The sequence below is a fragment of the Falco naumanni genome, chromosome 6, assembly GCF_017639655.2.
Source record: "Falco naumanni isolate bFalNau1 chromosome 6, bFalNau1.pat, whole genome shotgun sequence".
NCBI classification, from domain to species: domain Eukaryota; kingdom Metazoa; phylum Chordata; class Aves; order Falconiformes; family Falconidae; genus Falco; species Falco naumanni.
This window is the reverse complement of record NC_054059.1, coordinates 34,372,072-34,386,313: the sequence shown is the minus strand read 5'-3', so window position 1 is coordinate 34,386,313 and position 14,242 is coordinate 34,372,072. Positions and strand designations below refer to the sequence as shown.

At 46.7% G+C, this 14,242-nt stretch overlaps 2 protein-coding genes across 2 annotated transcripts; one reads left to right on the top strand and one right to left on the bottom strand.

The window, feature by feature from the left end:
* Positions 1-1,488: 1,488 nt before the first annotated feature.
* On the bottom strand, positions 1,489-3,917 carry RHOB (ras homolog family member B). Its single transcript, XM_040599138.1, has one exon. It carries the CDS (start codon positions 3,604-3,606, stop codon positions 3,016-3,018), a length of 591 nt encoding a protein of 196 aa, XP_040455072.1. The 5' UTR covers positions 3,607-3,917; the 3' UTR covers positions 1,489-3,015.
* A 5,824-nt stretch (positions 3,918-9,741) lies between these two features.
* On the top strand, positions 9,742-11,864 carry LOC121090791 (ras-like GTP-binding protein RHO). Its single transcript, XM_040599546.1, is given in 4 exon segments — positions 9,742-10,515; positions 10,518-10,706; positions 10,709-10,768; positions 10,771-11,864. Coding segments are annotated over 4 exon segments (579 nt in total). The 5' UTR covers positions 9,742-10,448; the 3' UTR covers positions 11,034-11,864.
* Positions 11,865-14,242: the final 2,378 nt, after the last annotated feature.

Below are 14,242 nucleotides of genomic sequence, written 5' to 3'. Positions count from 1 at the left end.
CATCCAAAACTAAGAAATTTTTTTCAAATAATGTTTTAGGACCAAAAAAGTTATTTTAGGGTTCTCAGACTGAAGATAGGAAACTCACCCTTGGAATACCAGGAGCATTGACATCCTTGGAGACAGATACTTAGGTACCTTTCAAGAAATCCTGGCTAAATTGTCCGAGTTAAAATGCCACTTTCTTTTAGTAAGGATCATAGAAACTGCAAAATAAATTCACAGAGTGGACTGAGCACGTACTCTAGCTGAAGTCTTCAAAATGCAAACCTGGCTGTTTCCACACTATTTCTGATAGATTTTCCAGTTGTCAAACAAGGAGCCTGCTATTGCTGTCTGTCAAAAAAGCTCCACTGCTTTCAATCAGCAGCTGGCAAAGCCCTCTGTGAACGAGTGAGCAAAAGCCACTACATGTGTTGTGCTTGCCTTGGTATTTGTTAACATTTCTGAACAATCCAGTGTACCCTAGCAGATATTCATAGGCCAGAGAAAGAAAAGGCTCAACTCCTTTCTCACACTACTGCAAAAAGAGTCAAGAGGACTTATGAAAATATAAAACTGTCCTGAGATTTCCCTTATAGGCACCTAAGGGAGTTTTTCTGAAAAAAAAAAAAAAAAAGAAGAAAAAAAATAAAATAATAGAAAGGGAGACCTCAGCACTTTGGGCCTAGGCCTTGTTGTTGAGCAAAAATGATATAATGCACTTTGCACCAAGCCGCTTCTGTCAGGAGCTGCTGCTGCAGGCAGCACCCACAGCACCTCCCACACCTGCCCGGGCAGCGAGCCAGCCTCGAAGAAGAAAGACGGCAAGGGAAGAAAGAGGCAGGCATGGTGCCCTGCTGGGTATCCCTGACATGGAGAGGCCTAGGCTTTTTAGATTGCTATGGGAATTAATGAAGGCAGCAATTAGGAAATCTAGCTAGGCCGCTTTGGAGACTGTTTCAACAGTGAGCAAAGCCTGTCTACACGTCCTACTGCAGCAAACAGGTATTCACCCCAAGCTAAGGGGAGGTCACCATAAAAATCTGCTTTTATTTAAGTATTTCGCTTGGAAAATAAGCCCTACTGTTTCTGCTGCTTTTCAGTTTCCACCTTTTGCTGCTACACAAGCCCAGACCTCACCCCAGCCACCAACAGGCAGCAGGGGCAGAGGGTAAAGGAGCAGCAGAAGCTGAACCCAAGCTCACCACACACAAGGCACAGAGAATTCTTGAGCTTAGCAGCAACAAGGATGGATTAGTCACCACCTTGAATTTCAAGTACACTTCCACATGCCATCTGTACAGAAAAAGTAACAAAGCAGCTCCCCCCAAAGGAAAATAAAACCACCACCCTCTGAAAGCTGCCAGACAGATATTTCAGCCAGCAGAGAAAATGCAAATAAAAGCATTTGCAGGCAGAGGGCAAACGCTGGTCTAGTTCAATACCATCCAGGTGTATTGCTGCAAGCTGAGGACAGTCTCTGTAAATCACAACACCGCTCTCAAGTGTCAGCATAGAATCTTTTAATACTTTACATAAAAAACTGCATACACAGTTCATAACTTTATGTAAACATCATATACATCTCAGTTTTTGCCATGTCAGTTTATTAAAAACAAAAACAGTCTCAGTACCACTGTTGAGGGAAGAGGGAGAAAAGTAAACAAATAGAAATGGATACATTTGTTCTCTGAACCAGAGAAACACAAAATTATTTTCACCTGGGTTGGCTACCCTGTGAAAATAAGTTTTAAATAAACCGCCATTCTTTAAGCTACCCTTTAATACTGAAGTCTGATGTACTCACTGCATAAGGAACAGTGCTTTCGACCATATTTTTTTTCCAAGGCAAAAAGATACAGTGGTTTGGGGTATTTTTTGTCTTGTGTTGAAATCAATTTAAAAACAAGACCCAGATGAGGTTAGTGAGTAAGATTGTTTCCAATGCTACAGTGTTGTACGCAGATGACAAGTGCGCTGAGTATTTAATTTTTTAAAAAAAACCCACACAAAAATCCACCAAGTTGTGCAAAGTAATTTCTTTTTAAAAATAAACTTTTAAATAAACCCAAATCAACATACTTGCAGAAGACAACAATAAAGGAAGGAGCAGGCACCAAGATCATAATATGGCAATATCAACGCCCTCCTCCTTGCTCATCCTGCCTTGTCCATCAGGAGGAGGATGTCCAGCAAGGAGGACAGAGCAATTCAGCTTTACTTCCCAGCCTGGTGACTTCTGCAGCTGGAGTCAGTTCAAGGCTTGTGTTATCAGCAGACATTGGTCACTCAGGGCAAATTCCTTTGCACAACACAAGTCCCAGCTCAGCACCCCCTCCCCACCTCACTTTAAATAAGCACCCCCGGCACTACCCCAGTTTGCACAAGACAGAAAAGGTAAAGATATATACAGGCTTTGCTTGGAATGACCCTCCCCTCCCAGTCTCGGTCTTCAGGGCACTAACTTCCACTGCAGGTCAGGCTCAGGCCGAAACATCTGCAGGAGAGGCGAGGATGTGCAGGCAGCCCAGGAGATGCAGCCAGCCCCCTTCCCCAGCTTGCCCGGGGGGGGAGGCACATGCAGGCAGGAGGCAGAAGTCAGTCCCCTGGAGCATCTCAGCTCCACCGTTCTCCTCTTGCAAAAGAGAGGAGGCCAGCTGGGAGCTGGCAGCAGCAGGTGGTAGGGGAAGAGCCGGGCACGGTGTTTGCTCAGTCCAGTCTCAGCAGCTTTTTGTTGTTGAGAATCTCCAATTAACTCACAGGGGCCAGCGGTAGGAGAAGGCTTCTCCCCGCTTCATTCCCAAGACTCCGGGCATGCAATTCCCCCTCCCTCTGACCCCACAGCTGAGCCAGCACAACCCTTTTCAGCCAAGGCTAAGCGAGCATGCTCCCTCCCTTAGCCCCCACCCTGATTCATCGCCAGCCCCCAGGAGAGGGGACAGGCAGATGCTTTGTGTGTGCATAACCCAGCTCCTCTCTGCCTGCCAACAGGTGACCCAGACGCTGTGCCCAGCGCCGCACTCCAGCCACACCCTATAGGACTTTGCAGCAGTTGATGCAGCCGTTTTGGGTGCCGTAGCGCTTCTGCAAGGCTGCCCGGGTGGCCGTCTCAAAGACCTCCCGGACACCCTCCTTGGTCTTGGCCGAGCACTCCAGGTAGTCGTAGGCCTGGATACGAATGGCCATGGCACGGCCATCCTCAGTGCGCACCGGCTCCTGCTTCATGCGGGCCAGCTCATTGCGCACATGCTCATCATTGCGCAGGTCCTTCTTGTTGGCCACCAGGATGATGGGGACGTTGGGGCAGAAGTGCTTGACTTCGGGCACCCACTTCTCTGGGATGTTCTCCAGCGAGTCTGGGCTGTCCACAGAGAAGCACATGAGAATCACGTCGGTGTCTGGGTAGGAAAGGGGGCGCAGACGGTCATAATCCTCCTGGCCAGCCGTGTCCCACAGTGCCAGCTCCACCTGTTTGCCATCCACCTCGATATCAGCCACGTAGTTCTCGAAGACAGTGGGCACGTAGACCTCAGGGAACTCGTCTTTGCTGAAGACTATGAGAAGGCAAGTCTTGCCACAGGCACCGTCCCCCACCACCACCAGCTTCTTGCGGATGGCGGCCATGGCCAGGCTCGCCAAGCTGGCCTTGCCGTGCAGCAGGACGATGGCAGCGCCCTCCTCCCCGCGGCCGCCGCCTCCCCCTTCCTCTCGCTTCTCACAGGGCACCGTGGCGAGCCGAGCCCGCGCAGGCAGGCGGGCGCGCCCTCTTCTCTCCCCGCACGGACACCGCGCCTCCGTCCCCTGCCTCGGGGGAGCGCTACGGCCGCAGGCAAGCGCCGCCGCTCCCGCCCGACTCGGCCCGTCGCGGAGGAAGCGCCGCTGCTGCCACCGCACGCTGACCCACCGACCGACCGGCACCGCGCTGCCACTGCCGCAAGCTGCGGGCCGGCGCCTCTATTTAAAGGCGCTCGCGACTTTCTTAATATAGCCGGCCAATGGGAAGGCAGAGAGTGAGGTCATCCCCGGCGGAGAGCGTCGCGATTGGCGGAGCGCTGCGGGCGGGAGGCGGGGCACGGGCAGGCGGGGGGAGCAGGGCGCAGCAGGGCGCGAGCGACCCCCGGCCCGCGGCAGCGGCAGCGGCGGGGGCGGCGGCGGGGCGGCGCGGCGCCGGGCTTGGTTGGCGGCGACCGCGTCGGGCTGGGGGCATCGGGGCCGGTGGCTGTGGGGTGGCTGGAGACGCGCTTGGGGGCGGCGGGGCCCGGTCATCCCGAGCGGTGGGGCGGGCAGCGGCGCAACCGGGGCCACGACAGGGACCCGACCCGCCCTGCCGCAAAGCCGCCACTCAGTGCCGGGGTGGCGGCACAAACCGGAGGGGGCCTTGTCGGCCGGCGCGGCCGGGGGATCTGCCCCGGGCTCGTCCCGAGGTGCGGCACCGCTGCCTGCCGAGCGCCGTCAGCCCCGCGCGGAGGCCGCCTCACGGCCCGGCCCCATTCGCTCCCCGGCCCGGCTCCGCTCGCTCCCCGGCCCGGCTCCGCTCGCCTCACGGCCCGGCCGGCTCAGCCCCGCCGCCTCACAACCACCGGCCCCGGCACTCGGGGTGTCCGGTCTGAAAAAGCTAGGAGAGCAACCGGGAGCGAGAGAGAGGGGAAATGGCTGCGTCCCAGGTGCTGGCTTTAAAGCCCAAAGTGGAACTGAGGTTATTGCAGGTGGTTAAATAAAAGCCTTCACTGGACATTACTGGAAAAATGTAACAGCACTCAACCGCTTCCCTTCCTTAAAGGAAAAATTCATCGTGTTTGGGTCTCTCTCCTGCCAGCTTTTGACCAAAAGGAAACAGAGGAATTACAACCTGGGAGAAGTAGCAGACTTGAACTGAGATGCCCTTTTGAACTCAATTTACGGGGATATTGGAAGTCACAGTAATGAAAAAATGAATGTGGAAAATAAACAAGTGCAAAAGACAGAGGTTTCAGATTGGGGGACAGGGTGGAAGTACTTTAATATAAACAGATGGCTCACACTGGGTGCGTTAATAAAGCTGTGCATTGTAAAGTCTCACACTGTGAAATTGCTGGTAGTGATTCCCTCTGTCCCTGTCGCAGCTATCACTGTTTCACTGGGTGTTGCCTCAAGCTTTTTCCCTGCAAGCATTTCCACCTAAATGATGTCCTGTGGCTACTGCCTCTCAGGGTTGGATCCGAAGCGTCCTCTTTTGCTAGCCAGCACTGGCATTAGGGAATAGAACAGAAAAGAGTGATTGGAGCAATATGGTTGTTACTAGAAATTGTATTTTTAAATATCCATTTGAAGGCCAAACTCATCACTGAGTATATCCAATTGCCTGATGCGTTGTTTGCAGCAGACTGTTACAGAACTGTGTGTCAATAGGGCAAGTGGTTCACTTACGGTTCACTTAAATCCTAGACACTGAAATACAATGCATCTTCTGTGAGATTTTTGTAATTCCCATTTCTCCCTGTCAAAAGAGCACGTCCCTGGCTGGCAATGGACGCATTCGTACCTTGCTCTTACATAGTTTGTACAGCATGTTATGCAAACATAATAAATTCACACTGATGTTTGAAAATAAAACCCCAGAAATAAAGTGTAGTCACAGGCATCGGTGCGGCCTTTAAGTTTCTGTTTTCCATCTCCCCTTTGCGTTTGCTGTCACCGCTCAAGGCTTTCAAACTCCACGAAATGAAAATAGTTGTGTGTGCGGAAGTCATCCCCGCGCCGGCACGGCCCCCTGGCGATGGAGCACTGGTAGCCCGTAGCTGTTCTCTCTGCAAGCGCAGCCAGAAGCACGGAGAGCTGCTGCGCTCCGCTGCGGTGCGGTGCGGAGCGGTGTGGTACGGTGCGGTGTGGTGCGGTGCGATGCGGTGCGGAGTGGTGCGGTGCGGCGCGGAGCGGCGCGGAGCGGTGCGGCTCTGCTGGGGCTGGGCGCCACCGTGCGGCCGCGCTAGCCAACTGCACCCGGGGGCGGCCGCGGGAAGGCTGCCGCGCTCAGCGGGCGGGTGGTGAGAGGTGCTGCTTAAATACGCTTTCTAATGCGTTTTTTTCCGTGACTTCTGGCTGGCACGAAGAGTGGTTGGCTGGGTAGGTGGGTTTGTCTTTTCATAAGCAAAGCACTTACTAAATAGAAAAAACCCCAACCAAATAAATCATCCGAGCAAGCAGTTTTGTCCATTATCTCATCTGTGCTGTGCCATGAAAGGTGAGGAAACGGGCAGCATATTCATTTCAGAGCACACGGCTCTGTTGTTCACCCAGCGCGCTGGTGGCAATTATCCATATGCCTCGATGTAAAGAAAGCTAACGAAGTGGCCCACAGTCATACTCTTCAGCTCTTTCAGACTTCAAAGCAGGCTGGCCTCATCCCAAGTGTCTGCTGGTCCCAGCTTCCAAGCTAGCTAAGGAAATGCTCTACAGAGGCCCAGCTAAGACCTTTCCTGTAACAGAACAGCACAGGTACAGTTCCAGCACCCAGTTAGGGTCTGAGCCGTAACTGCTTTAGTTTTTAGTGACGTGTTGCTTCTGTAGTCTTCCACACAGTTATGCTGAAGGCAAAAGGCTGATATTTCGTCTCTCCTTGCAAGAAAGACTGCACTAAAGTCAGTGTAATTCCTTGACCTAGGGTTTCAAATGCTTTATTTTAGATTTTTCTTCCAAAAGGCTTTGTATCGGGAGACCCAGCCATGTGACTCAGGGTGAGATTGCACTCATTTCACTGTTCTAGGGTACACTCCAAGCAATAGACTCTATAGGGACCATCTAAGTCACTGTGGCTATCACACATTTATACTTAAATGTGTAGTACCTGGGACTTGATCAGTGGCCTGGGTTTCATACTTAATATAAATTTGCTAATGCCACCTTTCTCCTGCAGTGGGCTTAGTCCATAAGTATCAGTACACTCTGTGGCACCTGCCCTGAGCTGTCTAAGTGAAAGCAAGAAGGCCCTTAATTTATATTATTTTTTCAGTTATATATACTTCTCTTTTCTGAAGCATTCTTTCTTCAGCCCATACATGAAAGCATGAAACAAGCCAGTATCAAGAACAGTGGAAACTGGGGTAGAGTTGTACATAGGAATCCTTTTCTTTTGCTACTTGGATCGATGCATCAAGAAAAATGGGAATCTGACCAGCATGGCAGTGCTGCGAGTGCAGCAGAAATAAGCATGACCATGATACTGTAAATCAGCACAGTGGGTAATAAACTGTGGAAGTACTTAGGCTTTCTTCTTGGGGTGGTACCTGAGAGCAGAGGTGGAAAACCTGGAAAGAAAAATAATGAAAAGAGGCTCTGGAATGAGATGGCTTTTTCCTTTCCTTAGGGAATTTTGTATAGGACCAATTCTGTATTCAAGCATGGTTGTGGTCTGAACGGCACCAGGGAATGTAGCCAGTTTACATATTTTAGGGCTGAATTTGAACTTTATGCTGTTAACTTTTATGTCTTCTGACCAAATTTGCATGATATGCTAAACTATACTTCTTTAAGCAAGCTGAAACTTCACTTCCAGTAATCCTTAAATGTGTACTTTCTAAGCAGAGCATTAGTTCTGCTGCACCACACACATCTGTATGACTGATGAACAAAGTATGAAGTAGGAGAAAGAAGACAGCACTTCTTTGGTCTCATTGCTTGTGCTAGTGGTTTTAAGATTAAAACTCAGCCTTTTGTTTTTTACTTGATTTATTTATTAATCTAATTATTAATCCAAGTGGCATTTTTTGTTGCTGAGAAGACAATGTCAGTCAATTATTGGATTATACAGTCAATGTTTCTGGATTATATTCCCCCTCTGCTCTTTCTGTTAAACAGATTTTCTAAAGGGCATGTCTGTAACTCAGATAATTTGTATTCAAGCATAAATCTGTACCAAAAGTGTGAAAGTTCAGTGGGGAAGGTATTCTTTCACTTTTTTGTCAATAAGTAGGCAAGTAAAGTACATTGCCTGCTATGGCATAACATGCTGAGGGAGTCGTATGTGCCAGTAATGGCATACTGAGTCCTGCACACTGCCTTGTACTGTAATGCTAGCAACAAGCATCCTGCATTCCTAATGCAGGCAAAGCTTCTCAGCAAGGTAAGGAAAGCAAGAGCTAGCTAAATATGAGCAGTTTACAGGCTAGCGCAGAAAAGCTCTGAGTAGATGTAGGTCAGGCAGAAATGGTAGGTATCTGTCTCACTAAGCTGCTAAGAGGTTTTGGCATGTATAGGAACCAGACCACTTGTTGTGTGTCACAGCAGGTCCATTGCTTTCCAGCATCCCTGAAGAAAAACAGAATTTAACTCTCAAACCCCCTTATGACCAGTGGTCTCAGCAGAGAGGCCAGACTGATCTACCTAGAAGCCAGAATGCCAAGGCACAAAAAGAGAAGGTGAAAAAGACTTACTTTCATAAAAAGGTCTAGGCTAAGTGCACATGAAAGCACATTGTCCCAAACAAGAAATGCTTTCATGACCCTAAAGAGCTGTATGGGACCCCCACTGGCATTGCTTTTCCAGGGAATAAGTGGGGCAAGTCAGAAGCTGATGACTTTAATTTTGTCAAGTTACTATGGCAAGACTATAGGATTCATACTTGAATAGACTCAGGGAATATGGTATGGCAGAGTAAAATAGACCACCACAGAAAACTAAAGTGGCCTCAGGTCTCCAGCTGACTTCAAATTAAACAAAACCAAGTTCCTTATCCTTAGGATAAAATATTTAGACCTAAATCCCCTCATCCCAGCTGAAGAGCACTTCTGTAGCTGTATGGAATAAATGGGCTGACCACAGAACTATACTAACCAGCAGTTACATATCTGCATCACCAATAATGCCTTTGGAAACAGTTCTCTCTGCAGCCAGACTAAATTAATCTACCCCTGGTTCCCTTTGTTGTCAGTTTTTAGTGGTTGCAGACACCTTGCAGTCTTAGTCTGCCAGGAAAACTGAGACAGAGAATACAAATAACTTCTCCAATAGCCACAAGATAGCAGGGAATTCAGTCTTCATCTCTGGAGTTCAAAATAGTATCCTTACCGCTGGACAATTCTTTCTCTTTAGACTCTCTGGTTGCTAGACTTCATTTCACTACTTTGAGGATGACCAAACACTGAAAAAAGCTTCCTGGATAGATGTGGGGTCTCCATCCTTGGAGATATTCAAAACCCAGCTGGACACAGTCCTAAGCAGCCCGCTGTGGTTGATCCTGCTCTGAGCAGGGCAGGGACACACCTCATCCATTCTTTGATTCTGCAATTAATTTCTCTACAATGCCTCAAAAGATCTGGAAAGGAGTATCTTGAGGGTCTGTCTGGCAGGTTACTGCCTACACTCCAGTGTTCTACACTCCAGTACTGTCAGTGCGCACACACACCCCCACCCCCACTAGTAGTCTGGCACACTCAACACTGAAATGCTCACTCAGGTTGACTCTTTTGCAATAGGAATGAGGAAATTTCTAAAGTAAACATGCTGTGATTTGTTAATGAATTGTGTAACTTCCACTTCATTGCCAGTAAAGTAGGTTTCTTTAAAAAACAATGATGTCATCAGGTTCTCTTTGCAGATTGGTTGGCTATATTAAGAAACATTGACCTATTCCTTTAAATACTGTGGTCATCATGATGGTCTTTGAACAGTGGTGGCAAGTTCTCTCTGCAGGGGAACCAGTGACCTAAGGAAGCTGAGGCAGCAACAATATTAGAAGAAACCAATCTAATACTGAACATCAAGAAAGACAGTTGATGTTGAAAATTACTATCCTGTAAGTCTAACAAACTTTTATCTCATATAAATTAACCGTGAATATACAAAGAGAACACTCTGAACTCCTACATGACAAGAGATCTAGGAGCAAAAGCAGCATGCATGGGCTTACACAGGATAGCTATTGCCATTGATAGAATTCCACTAGCAGACAATGGCAGGAAAAAATGTAGTCAATAAAACTGATTTGGATAGTTGTTCGGTACAGTGCTTTATACTCCACCTCACTCACAAAATTAAGTCATTCAATCTAGAAAATGAAATCTGTTATGGACTGAACACCAACCATAAAAAACGTCTGAGATGATAAAACAGAAATATAGGGCACTGCAGGAGTCTTGGTTACATACAGACTTGGTTTATACCTTCATTTTTTGATGTATGATAATAGTCAAGAGCAAGGTACTCACGATTTCAGAAGTTTCTGATATCAGAGAAATTAAAAGGGGAAAAAAATAGAAAGCAAAGGTAACCCAGGGGTACTGAGACAAAAAAGGAGGTAAAGGGAAGAGTTCTAAACTAATGGGTTTTCTCTCTTTTCCTTCTACCCTGCACAAAAACAAAAACAAACAAAAAAAAAAACAAAAAAACCCCAAAAAAACCCCAAACCAAAAAACAAAACAACAAAAAAAACCCATCAGCATGGACATAATCCATTATGGTAATCCGTTTTTGTACTTTATCTTGGTTTTTAAGGAATGGCTGCTCTTAGAAAAAATCTAACTATAGCTGGATATGATTGCTGTTGTAAGACATGCCTCCTCTTTGCTCTGTGTCACAGCTTCCCAAGCCCTATGAGCCAACTCTGTTTGATGCTTACGTCACTGACACAGAGGTAGATGGGAAAGAGATGGAACTAATTCTCTTTGATGTGGCAGGGAAGAATAAAGTCAATTACTGAAATCTCTGCTCAGTGTTCTACAAGGACACCGATGTTATTTTAATATGGTCCTCCGTGGACCTGACTCCCAGCAACACATGCTCTATTTTGGGGTTCCAGAAATCAAAGTGTTCTGCCCACAGTACCTATTATTCTGGTGGCTACCAAGACTGAACTACGGGGTGGTGAGGGCGTTAAAAAGAAACTAACTACTCCAGGGAACAAGCCAATTAACACTACAGAAGGAAAAGCTTTAGCTGCCAGCATTGGGGCATATGCTTACCTGGAGTGTTCTGCCAAGATAAAAGAAGGTGTTGATACAGCCCTGGAGATTATTAGTCAATGTGCATTAAATGAGAAAAGGAGGAGAAAGAGGCACTACAGGCACTGCCAAATTTTGTAAGAGGACTGAACATGATTTTGTTGCTGGATTTCATCAGGTGGCAAGGTAAGTAGATGTCTTTGTTGCCATTGTATGGGTGCTATAAGGCCTGCTTTTATGTTATAGGATAAAAAAAATCCCTGGTATCTGCAAACTGTCATACTGGAAAAGCTGGATTTATTTCCTTCTCCACCTCCAAAACAGACTGAAAAGCACAATTCCAGTTTTGAGCTGAGTACTGGTCTTGAGAAATGGGAATGGCCAAGCTACGGTTCTCCACAGAGGTTTTTTGATGAGGGGAGATATACATGGACTGGGACAGGAACGTACAACAGCACTGTCACTACTGGGGCAAGCACAAGAACATGTCGTTGAGTGAATCTACTCCCAGCTTCCTGGTAGCAAGGCTTAGTGGCAAGCAGCTGTGCTGACAAGGTTTCCTAGTATGCACTGCCTTCCCAATGCTTCCTTGAAGGATGTCCTCGGGGAAGGGTGTCACCACATCCATATCCAATAGTCTGCAATGCCAACAGCAGTGGGTTCCTGACTGGCAGAACAGGTCTGACTTCCTCTAGATTTCATTCATAGAGCTGGCCTGGGCCTGGTTCCATAAATGCATCAGAAATGCAATGTATAGCATAGTGTACAATGAATGCAGTGCTATCTCCGCCTCTTCTTCAGGCACAGGTAAATAAACCGGGGTAAAACATCCTGGATCTGGGGTAGAATAATCCAGTTCTTGATAGAATTGCTACCTTAAAAGTAGATAAGTAAAAAGACCAGACTTCAGTTTCTAAACCTCTTTGTCCTTATGGTCTGAATGTATCTTAATTCTTTCTGTCTTTCTTTAGCACTCGCAGGCAGAAGACATTAAGCGAAAGGAGTGCCAACAACCATGCTTTCAGCTTTGTAAGTCATTAACAATCTGGAAAGAGACTGAGACATGCTGTCAACCTAAGCAAAAAATCTCAGAAAAGCACAGAGATGGACCAAAATGGAAAGGCTTTGGGTACATCTCCAGACTCCTCCCTTCTGTGAACACCGATTGCTGGCAGCCCGAGGAACTGAGTTACGGACTGAGATTAACAGCACAAGTCTGAAAGGAGGCTGTGACTGCAGGATTTGAAGGCACATGCTGTAACACAGTAAGCGGACAGAGAAACATTTTAAGGTGAATCCCTTCTGATCCTGAGGTAAAGGTATGGGGTTAATTGGTCATAACTGTCACAAACTAGGAGAAGAAGTAAGCCTATCACTTTTCTTTTGCTGAGTTCCTCAGTGTTGGTTTCATCACTCTGGAAGCTTGGTTACAGTTTCCCAGGGGGAAACAAAATGAGAATAAACACAAATATCTGAACTGTTTACGCCACCTGAAGCTGTACACTTAGCAAACTATCTTGTCCAGGTGAGAGACCTAGAAAAATATGCACTTAAGATTTTTTCTTCCCCATTCTTCCCATCAGTATTTGTCTATTGATGGTATCATGGGTAGAAATCCTGGGGCTGGCCAAGTATTCATTCTTGAGTGGGTTGCTGTTTTCCTTCTGTACTACTTTTTAGTAGCAGTTTTGAAGTCCACAATCACACTACGGTATAATAACAAATGCTTCAAGGATGACCCTTCACATTTCCAAAAATACCTTCCTCCCAAGGATCTCTGAGCACTTTTCAATGTGAATTACCAGCCCACCTCTCGGTTATAAGTAGGTGTTATTTCCGTTTTCAAAACTGAGAAACTTAAAACTGCTGCCTAAAGTAACTGTGAACCATCTACTGCTTGGACCTTTCTTTTTCTTGACTTGTTTTCCATGCCTTTCCCCCTTTGCCTCCTGGACCATTCCTAACCTCAATTTCTTCTCCTCTCTGTCTACAATAATCCCCTAGATACAATCTGATATCATACCAAAACTTTAAAACTCTTCTTCCCATGCAACTTGTATGTGAGTGTATGCTGTGCATAAGTGCTCTCCTGATTCAGGCAGTAACATACATTAGTGCATTTCAAAGAACTGTATTTATGTATATAAGTTCAAATTGTTATTTCCATTCTATATGTGTATGTGTGGGTGGAGAGGATTAGACTGCAGATCAGTTAAGGAACGCAGGTGTCTCAGGTGCCTCTGATGTGGGGTATTGAGTTGGAGAGGAGCACTTTTGCAAAGATGCTGAGCATCTGAGCCGTAAGCACTTCCTTCTCCCACTACTTGAAAAGTTCAGACCACTTTGGTGAATCTGAGCTTACACTGCCTGTTGCTTAGTAGGACACTGGTCAGTATATTGACCGGTGTGTGTTTTCAACCTAAATAAACAAGTATTTTTCTCCAGAAGGGTGCTTTGTTCAAGATAAGGGTAACTGGTTTCACTCCCAGTATTCACCATATGTATCTCTGGACTAAACTGTTGTTATACTGATCTTAGTTTCTATTTCTTAACATTAAACTTTCTATTGTTTCTATGTGAAATAAAAAGTTGGCAACCTGCTTCCACTGCATGCTCCTCTGCGACTGGAAAAGAGAAATCCGTGGGAGGTTTTTCGTCATCCTTTCACTAAAGGTGTATAAATTCTCTTTTTGCCACTTTTGTCAAAAAAATCCGAATACTCTTCCTCTTTATCTGTCTCAAAGCACTTTTGCAAGAACAGAGTAGTATGCAGCTGTTCAAGAAATCTGTTGGGCAGTCATCCATATTTTAGGGCATCTGGCTTCCCAGAGAAATCCTCAGACTGGATAGTTTCCTTTTTTTTTATTTTAGCATTGGCCTACAATTCAGAAAGAAGGGGATATAGCTCGGTAGTCAGTATATTAGCCTAAGACATTCATATCTGGGGTTGCCTCTCTATTCTACCACAAGCTATGGTCTGTATGACGGTACAGAAGAGACTGTGCATGTCTGCGCTGCAAAGCAACTGGAGGGAAGCAGGGGAGCAGTCCCGCCATAGCAGCACAGAGCTTGACGAGCACTAGTTCATCCTTTACATGTGTCTTCAGGAGCCTCTGCAGCCTGCAACGCAGATACACCCTCTAGAAGATGTTAGGCTTCCTACCCCGAGGGGTGCCTGGGATGGCGGTTGTACTGATGCATGCGAAGAACTCAGCTGTTAGCCATGGGAGAGCTAGAAAGTCTGTATGAGACTGATGCTGGGAAAGTGATACATGCCCATATCTTAGACCTGGAACAAAAATCAATAGTGAGGAATCCATATAGAAGCAAACTGCCAGCAGTCAATCCGC